The 9,476-nt window shown below is 47.6% G+C and overlaps 1 protein-coding gene across 1 annotated transcript; it reads left to right on the plus strand.

Annotated features, from left to right (window-relative positions):
* Positions 1 to 294: 294 nt before the first annotated feature.
* Positions 295 to 9,476, plus strand: LOC129132731 (aquaporin-7-like). Its single transcript, XM_054652139.2, has 6 exons — positions 295 to 384; positions 3,966 to 4,092; positions 5,964 to 6,101; positions 6,830 to 6,948; positions 8,289 to 8,506; positions 9,317 to 9,476. The coding sequence occupies exons 1-6, from the start codon at positions 295 to 297 to the stop codon at positions 9,474 to 9,476; spliced, it is 852 nt and encodes a 283-aa protein (XP_054508114.2).

Raw genomic sequence — 9,476 nt, forward strand, 5'->3', positions numbered from 1 at the left:
GGGTTAGGCTCTCCTGGGCAGAGGCACAGTGTCACCAGTGCCCTCATAACAGAAATATTGCATCCCTACCATAGGGCTTTTATAGGATGGATATGGGGGAGGGAGGGGAGGGCTGGGGGTAAGACTTTGAGGCTAGCTGCTGCTTTGTTGGCTTGTTCATGGTTAACCAAAGGAGAGAAGGTGTCTGGGGGGGAAGAGAGGGTGCCAAGTTTCAAAGGGTAACCTGGCTCAGTGCAGTGAAGTGTGCCATCACAACAGCAGCGCAGAGGCGGTGTCAAGAAGGCGGGGAAGACAATGCTGGAGAAGACTAAGAAGGTGCTCAAGACTAATAACATTACCATAAGGCAGATGCTGGCAGAAGCACTGGGAACATTCATCCTCATGGTAAGAAGGAGTCTGTGCACGTGTGTGTGTGTGTGTGTGTGTGTGTGTGTGCAGCCATTTCAGGCAGCGATGTGTAAGGTCAGTGGTTTCCTGCCACATCCTCAGGGCTGCCCAGGGGTTGGTTGCTGCTGCTCACCCCTCTCCTTTGGTGGGGTGGCAGCTTCCCAACAGGCAGACCATCTGCCACAAACCTTCTGGAGCAAAAATGTAATGCAGGGAAAGGGAGGTGGGTGCTGGAAGAGAGGGAAGTGGATAGAATTAAAATACCACAGAATTATTTAGGTTGGGAAAGACCTTTAAGAGTTCAAGAATTAACCTGGCACTGTGGAGGCCACCACTAAACCACATCCCTGAGTGCTACAACTACATGTCTTTTAAGTACCTCCAAGGTATTATATATATTTAATATCTGGAAACCCACCACTTCTCTGGGCAGCCTGTTCCAATGATTGACAACCCTGCTGGTGGGCAGATTTTTCCTAAGATCCAATCTAATCCTCCCCTGGCACAACTTGAGATAATTTCCTTTTACTCTGTTGCTTGTTACATGGGAGAAGAGACCAGTCCCCTGCCTACACCCTCCTCTCAGGGGGCTGGAGAAAGTGATCAGGTCCTCCCTGAGCCTCCTTTTCTCCAGACTGAACATCCCCAGCTTCTGCAGCTCCTCCTCATCAAATCTGTACTCCTGTGGGCCCTTTCCCACCTCCACTGCCCTTTCTGGACATGCTGCTCTTTCAGTTCTCTTCTAGGAGAAAATTGAGGAAGAGTTTGGGAGTGAAATAAAAGAGTAGTGTCTACAGTGCTTGTAGAAGATCCCATAGAGTGAATGGAGGCTTTTCCTTCTGCTGTGCCAGAGGTGTGGTGTAGCTTGGGGGGAAGTGAACTGGTCTGGGGAACAGACCCAGCCTCTTCTATCACTGACAGCTGCTGCAAAATGAAAATAGCATTCATCCATCTTCCCCCTGGGGTTGCCAGGGTAATGAACTTACCAGAGAAATTCTCCAGAACCACAACCCACCATTAGGAAATATAATTACAGGGTGTGAAGCATGCCAGGATTTCACTTTTGATTTTCTTGAAGCCAATCGAACAGTGCTTATGTAAATCATACATAAACTGCCCCCTTGCCTGAGGGATCTGTTTCACAAAGAAATAATTAAGTGGGTTTGAGCTTGTGGGCTGCTTCAGAAATGTTTGGGTAGAGGATTAGGAAGGTTTTGCCGTCACTGTAGGGGCTGGTGGGGGTGAAGTACCCACTGGGACCAGAGATTTTGAGTGTTTGATCAACAGAGCAGAATGAGATCCTCCCTCTGAAAAGGCCCAGTGTCTATCTGTGCCAATTTGCCACACCTGGACTTAGCCTGGGATGAGATACTTTAGACTGGACAGAGGCTGGCATGCAAAGGCTGGGCATAACCTAAACAACTTGGAGATTTAAAGAGGAAGAAATGAAGATTTGTGTAAGCATAGGGACCTTCTGACACAGCTTTCTGTACCAAGAGAGGCGCTCATTTCCAAGGGCAACAACTGCCTGTACTGAGCATGGTTGCTTTCTATCATGTAATTTTTGCACATCCAGCTCTTTGAATTTCACTCCCAGGTAGTTTTGCACCCAATAGTAAGTCAGAGTACAGATGTCTATGACTCCTCTGCAGCAGCTTAGCAAATTCTTTTGCCTTTTCCATTCTCCATTATTTGGTGGTAGAAGTTCCCAGGTGATAAAGAACAGCTTCAGGGTTGTCCTGTCAGGGAAGCAGTATGAGGTGGAGAATTTACTCTGCACTCTGACAGCTCAAGGCAGGTTTTGCAGCCTGCAGGTTACACTGGCTCTTCCTTCACTGATCCATGGGAGGGAAGAGAGGAAAGGAGGTCACTGCCCTTGGGCCCCATCAAGGGCTGAAGACAAAACAGCATCCAGCATCAGAACAAAGAGCACCCAACTCCTCAGCAGCACCTTGGCCCTCAGTGCAAGAGGCTGTGCTCTGGATGCACCTCCAGGATGCCTGAATGGCTGTTATTTGGATGATAACACTCACTCCACTCACTCATTCCTCTCAGTTTAATGGACAGGAAGTGCTGGTAAGAGGAACCAGGCAGCAGGACTAAGCAGTACAAGGACTAGGGAAGAAGAAATTGAAATAAATTGTTTTTTTCGGGCTGTTAGGATACAGGAAGAAAACAGAAGTTTGGATCTGTGCTGAAAACCAGATTCTGCGTCCTATCTTGTGTTTTTTTTTCAGGATAGTGCTGTTTATGCACAGCCATGTCTCCTCCTCTGCAACCCTCTCTGCACCTGTGTGCTCTCCTGCATAACTTGTGCCTTACATATTTGTTGTCTTTTGTATCTGGCTTTGGAAAAATCAGAGATGAAAAAGAGAGATGAAAAAATCAGAGGCAGATTTTGTGCAATTTGCAGATGCTAAGGGGACATCACAAACTGTTTCTGGGGGCTTTTGCTGAGGCAGACTGAGAAGGGCTCACATTGTGGGGGCTGTATCTCTGTGCAGAGCACAGAGTGTGGTCTGTGTCTACAAGAGCGATAAGAGGAGCAGCCTCTCTGGGGAACAGGGGATTTGGGTGATGTCTGAAAGCAGTGAGGGGAAGCAGACGCATGAGATAAAATTTGGATGCAGGCAGAGTAGCCAGAAAAAATCACAGTTAAATAGTACAAGCCAAGGCAGAAGCTTATGTGCTGGAGAACATATTGACTTTCTTGTCTTTGAAAGACGTGCCACCTTGGATAAACATCAATGCAGTCCAAAGAACAGGATACACTTTCCAAACCCTTGGTTTATGAGGCAGAAACCTCAAGAGATGCCTTGTCCTTCTCTAGATTTCAGTGTAAGAGCATGCAAAGAACTGATTTTTCCACTCTTACCACATCAAAAGCATGAAATAGAATTCTCTCTTTCAGGACAGAGCAATGTCTTGGATATGTGTTTTCCTGCTGAAATGTGTTTACCTCTAGTTTTTTCCCCTGGTTCTCCTTTAGTCACTAAAAAAAACCCACTGAAACTTTGGCTGTTTCCAAACTAAAAATATATGTGTTGAATGGAAAAGTTAAACCAGAATTTCCTTTCTTGTTTTTTGCTTGAATGTTACCAAAATTAGAGTTGAGTTTGGCAAATAGCAGGGTGCTGCCCAAATGACATATTTAGTCCACAAATTGCACACCAGGAAAAGAAGGACAGTAGGAATTTGCACACCCTCCTTCCATCCACCTTGGATGTTGTCTCCCAGTGGTCCACAGTGGTGCTCCCCCAGTTCATGCCCCTGGTTTCAGGCAGAGACATCTGCAGTGTGCCTGTGTGAATGACCCCACTGAGCCCCAGCTCTTGGTCTGAGTGTTTGGGGTTTGTCTCTCCATACCCAACCATAATGAAAGTGCCTAATTTGGTTTGATGGGCACCAATCACAGCTATCACTTCAATTTTTGAAGAGGAGGGCTGTTCTTTTTCTTCTGACACCTTCTTCTGTCTTTGGGAGCTCATTACTTTTTCAGAAAAAATAGCAAAGAAGCTCAGTCTACCACAGCAACAAAAATACTTTTAACACTCCTTTCTCTCTTTCTTTTTACACAGGTTTTTGGCTTGTCCTCTGTGGCACAAGTGGTATTGGGAAAAGGAAACACTGGTCAGTATCTGAGCATCAACATAGCATTTGGCATTGGTGTTACCTTGGGTATCCATGCAGCTGGAAAAATATCTGGTGAGCAGCACTGTCAAACGTGGGACATGTCCATGTCCCAAAAAGGCCATGTGCACTGGGGACAGGAGGAGTGGGGTGTGGAGGGGTGTGTTATGACATGGGCCCTCACCTCAAAAAAGCAGTCCTAGAGTCCCCAGGCATGAAAAGCAGGAGAGGCCAGGGACAGGGCATGCACAGCATACGTGCAGAATACTGACCCCAGCTTGTGTTCTGAGCTGTGACAGGGCCAGTGGGACAGGGAGAGGGGAGGAGGTTTGGCCAGCCCCTTCTGTTGTGGCCAGCAGAGCCAGGTTTCAGCACCTCCACCATTTGGGACATGCCAACACAGCCCATGGAGACAGGGAGCTCCCCAGACCTGCTGCTGATATGACCCATGGAGAAGTAAATAATTTATTGCGAAGGAGAGATTACTGCTATGTTGCAAAAGGAATGCTATGCAAATTTTCTCCTTATCTCACACACCCATGCACAGATGCCTCATGTGAACTTTCAAGTGGTGTTTTGGGTCCATGAGGTGGCATCCATCACAGGACAAGAGCATTACCTTTGCCTTCTGCAATTTCTGCATTCATTTCCACCAAGAGAAAACATTAAGACATTAAGGGCCCTAATGGGCAGAAAGTTAAAAGCAACTCCTTGCTCTTGAACTGTTGGAGTAGACAGAGGTCCAAACCTGGGGTTGTCTTGGAAAGGAAAAATTTTCCATGTGAGCAGTCAGGAGCAGTCAGCTCTTGATTTTCTTGTCCTTTTGGAGCTGGTGGAAACACCCTGGGGAAAGCAGACTGAGGAAAGTAGGTCCTACAGTCCCAAGTGACTCTTGAGAAGGAGCTGATCTGTTGAAAGCAGAGGGCAGTGCAGAAGGGATCTCAGCTCAGCCAGCAATAGTATGGTTACAAAACAAACTTCACACCTTCCTGACATAGTAATTTGGCTTCATCTGTGTCACAAGAGGCTTTTTGTGGTCTCTGACCAAATGGCTGGCCATACCCACAAAAGAGCAGAGGGTATAAGAAGGGATCAGCCCCATTCCATTTGTGATTCTTGGACTGTAGCAGTTGGTACATGCACTTCCACTTCACTCTGTCCTGTATTTTGATGAAATGATGGGTGTCTGCATCTTACCCCTTTTGGATTCTGGAGTAGAAGATGGTCATGAAGGCTGGAACATTTACTGACCCTCAAAGTTTATACCTATCAGGCAGGAAAAATAAATATTTTCTCTAGACTCCTGGGGACAGGAGGCCTGGAGAACACATGTGGTTTGCATCAAGGGCATGAGACCCAGACCCACTTAGTCTTCAAAAGCACCACTGTGATACCAACCTCCTCCAAAGAAAGTGTTCCATCAAAACAAGGTCCTTATCTACCAGCAGCTATGTAAAATGTGCTGAAGTATGGTCTCTTTTTAAGCTCAGTAGGGAGAAGCTCCTTGAGAAACTCATAGGGAAACTCATACCTTCCCAAGAGAGGTATATCTGACAGGTGAGGCAGCCTTTGGTCTACAGAGTTCTTAGAAGACAAGCTAGGAGCTATTTTACCTGCATGATTCAGCTGTAGAGAGAGAAAGGATCATTTTGTGTTTGTGCAGGAGTAACACCCTGGCCTGAGAGAGCCTTGTTGTTCTGGGTCTGTCTGGGTGATCACTGCAAGGCATGGGGCAGAGAACCAAAGAATAATTTGGGTTGGAAGAGACCTTTTAAAGTTCATCCAGTCCTGCCCTGCAAGGAGCGGAAACATCAACCCCAGAGCAGGTTACTCAGAGCCCTGTCCAACTGGGCCTTGAGTATTTCTAGGGATGGGGCATCCACCATGTCACGTGTTCCAAAACAGCTGCATCACTATTGAGGCCTCTTTTTTCTGTGATTTTGCAGGAGCTCATCTGAATGCTGCCATCAGTGTTACACAGTGTGTTTTAGGAAACATCTCCTTGAAAACGCTTGTAGCTTATGTAATCGGCCAGTTCCTGGGCTCCTTTTTGGCAGCAGCCACCGTCTTTGCTCTCTACTACGGTAGGGTTGTGTCTTTTATCACAGAGGTTGCTGCAGGCATAATTTCAGTCAACCCACAGTGTTGTCAAAAATATGTCCTTTTGCAGTACCCAGCATGATTTCTGGGTGAGGAGGGCAAGCTCTAAATTGTGGGACAGAGTGCAGCTCAAGTTCAGAGCAGGTCCCAGATACACCTCTGGGTGCACATCCCGGAGAACACAGCTCCTTTTACTCAGGGCGTTCCCACTTCCGAGACCTGTCTTCAGCAGAAGGGCAGTAGCTGCATTTTGTCAGCATTTTGTTTCCAGGTCTGCAAGGTTTTATTTACATGAACTGCCATGTATTAGGTGCTGCTGGAGCTCTGGGGGGACTCTACTGCTCTGTGGAACACAGGTTTGCAGCCATTTAGGGTTTTGAGCTGTGAGCAAAGGCACACCACCCATTGTCTCTAGCATGTCTCTGAGGGGTAGAGGGTTGGAGGCCTCCAGTGCATTCAGACCACCCAGGCTACCCCAGGCTCCTGGAGCAGCAATAGGGAGCTGGTAGGTGTAAGGAAGTGAGTGCAGACCAAAGTCTGTGGGTATCAGCTATTGGTGAGATCATGCTCTGCAAGGAGTGTGTCACCTCCATCACATCTTCCACTGCCTCCCTTCTCCCTGATGTCTGTGCTGGCTGCAACAGGTGGACTTGTGTGTGTCCCCTGTGGGATGAAATGCTGTGCTAACTTCCATAATTCCCACTTCTCCTAGATGCTCTTTATGACTACACCAATGGGAGCTTTACAGTGAAAGGACCAACTGCCACAGCAATGATCTTCTCTACGTACCCTGCTTCCAATGTATCCTTGCAGGGAGCCTTCTTCACAGAGGTCAGTGGGAATGGCTGTGGTGTGCCAGGAGAAGGTGGGTGGTGCAGGGCTGCTACAGGTCCCCACAGCCTGACATGCACAGACAACCACAACCTCTTTTCCCAAGGAGCCCAGCATCCAGGCAGGCATCTGAAAGGTAAGATCCAAGGCACCTTAGTGGCTGAGCAAGCCTAAAGGGTTCTGACCAGAGTCTAATACATGAAGGCTGATCCACAACTTGGTCCAGGGGCTCTCCAGACAACTTCCCTGCATGCTGTTCAAGCAGTGAGAAGTGAGAAGCTGAGCTATATCACCAGCCATCTCCTCTGGGTTCTGGGCTGAACTGTTCCTTTCTTTATTGGATTCTACACCCTCTCCATGCTCCTCAGCAGCTGTGCTGGCTGCCCCTCCCCAGCACAGGGAGCCTGGGACTGTCTCCACATGAGCACAGCCTGGACTGAACTCTGTGTTTGAACACATCCATTGAGACTGTGTGCAGTGGATTCCCAGCTTAGAGTGCAGTCCATATGCCCAGAAATAGGAAAGGGATTCTTCATGGGGATGTGGGGCACTGAGACATTAGGGAAGGAAGATTCACTTCCAATGCAAATCTTTGGAAGCCTGTGATTTGGACACTGAGCTGATAAAACTCCTGCCTGGGCATGATGAAGAGGATGGTGGAAGAGCCTAGAGGGGGGGAATGGATCCCCTCAGCCTTCTGTGGACCAGTGTCCTTGATGCAAAAGAAAGAAAATAAGAGTGACAACACTTTTCCAAAAGCTGCAGTTTCTGGTTTTCTGTTTTTGCTGGTGTCTGTGCAAGCAGTCCAAGTGTCTCCAGCTGCATTTTCTAAAGCAGAAAGAGACAGGTGTCATCACCTCTATCAAAACTATGCTTCTTGATGTCCTGGACACTGCAAATCTACAAATGCCAGCTATGTAGTCACTGATGGGAAAATCAGTTCCCCAGGTGAGAATCTGATATCTGCATACAGGCTGTACAAAACATCACTTCCTCTAGAGATGATCAGGTTTGTCTTGTAAGCAGTTTGTTATGGCTCTGCTCTTATTAGACAGAATGTACTTAAAAGAAACCATTTCCCTGACTTGAAAGATAGAGAGAGATGACATTGCTGAGAAGTTTGTATCAGCCTTGGTGATGAGGTTTTTTGCTGAGAAAAGAATTTTCTTCAGTCCACCTGTGAGGAGGGAGTAATATTGGGATCCCTCCTGCCTTGATCAGATCATGAATCTCATCTGCTTTTTCATTCTGGGAAGTCTCTTCTCCTCAGCTCAGCAGGATCTTTCAACCATCCCCATCCTCTCTCCTGACATGTTCTTCTCCCTTTTCTGCTCCTGCAGTTTACAGCAACAGTTATGCTGATCCTGGGTATTCTAGTCATCCATGATGAGAAAAACAACCCAGCTGCCAAAGGTGCTCAGCCCATGCTCACGGGTGTGCTGGTCCTGGGCATCGGTCTGGGAATGGGGCTGAACACAGGCTATGCCATAAACCCCTCCAGGGACCTGCCCCCACGGATCTTCACGGCAATAGCTGGCTGGGGAATGGAAGTCTTCTCGTGAGTGACCTGTTTTGCTCTTATCCTGCTCAGCTTGCCAGGGGAGGAGATAAGCACAGGATAAAATGTGTCATGAAGCCTTTTTTCTCTGGACCAAGTGATAGTAGCACTGCAGAGTGTGAGGGTTGTGCCTACGGGAGCCTTCTGTATTATGTACACAAAATTTGGAGTACACTGATTCTCCAGCATGGGATTCACCTTGACACTCAGATACCTCAGTCTGGGCACCAAGTTGTCTGCCTGTGCACTGGAGATCCAGCTGTTTTTTTCAGTGAGCAGAGAGCCAGAATGCAGCTCACCTGAATGCAGGTGGATTGCTGAACAGGTTTCCTAAATTTAGAGTCTGAATTTGGACATGAAACCTTGCCTTCCTCTGTCTAGTAAGATGCCGTTATGTTACAGCTTTTCCTATGGGGAAATCATTACCAGAGTCTCCTGTCCTGGATGCCCACTTTCCTTAAATTCCCAGAAAATATATTTGAGACCTCAGTAGAGGAGTCACAGATTTTACTGGAAACAGGGAGGCAAAATGCCTGTGTGTGTCTGAGAGTGCCACTCATCAAGACCACACAGCCCCTTTCTTTTGGAGAACAAGAAACCTGCAGTGTGGAGCTGCCTTTCCATGCTGATGGGGAAAACTACCTTCCCTCCAGCAGTTATGTGGGGGCAAAGCAAATTTGTCTAAGCTTAGTGCCTGGAGCGGGACAGACTCCTCTGCTCACACAGCTCACTCCTGCCCCAGCAGGATGTGGTTGCAGGGCAGTGGTTCCAGTCTGGCTCACCAGCTGCCTCTTCTGTGTTTCATTTTAGGGCTGATCATTCCTGGTGGTGGATCCCAGTCACAGCTCCAGTTCTTGGAAGTCTTTTTGGTGTTCTACTCTACAAACTCTGCATTGAATTTCACAACCAGCCTGGCCATGAAACTGAACCTGAGAAAGATCAGGCAGGCATGGAGACTTCCCAACTGTGA

Source organism: Agelaius phoeniceus, chromosome Z (genome assembly GCF_051311805.1).
Source record: "Agelaius phoeniceus isolate bAgePho1 chromosome Z, bAgePho1.hap1, whole genome shotgun sequence".
In the NCBI taxonomy this organism is placed as follows: domain Eukaryota; kingdom Metazoa; phylum Chordata; class Aves; order Passeriformes; family Icteridae; genus Agelaius; species Agelaius phoeniceus.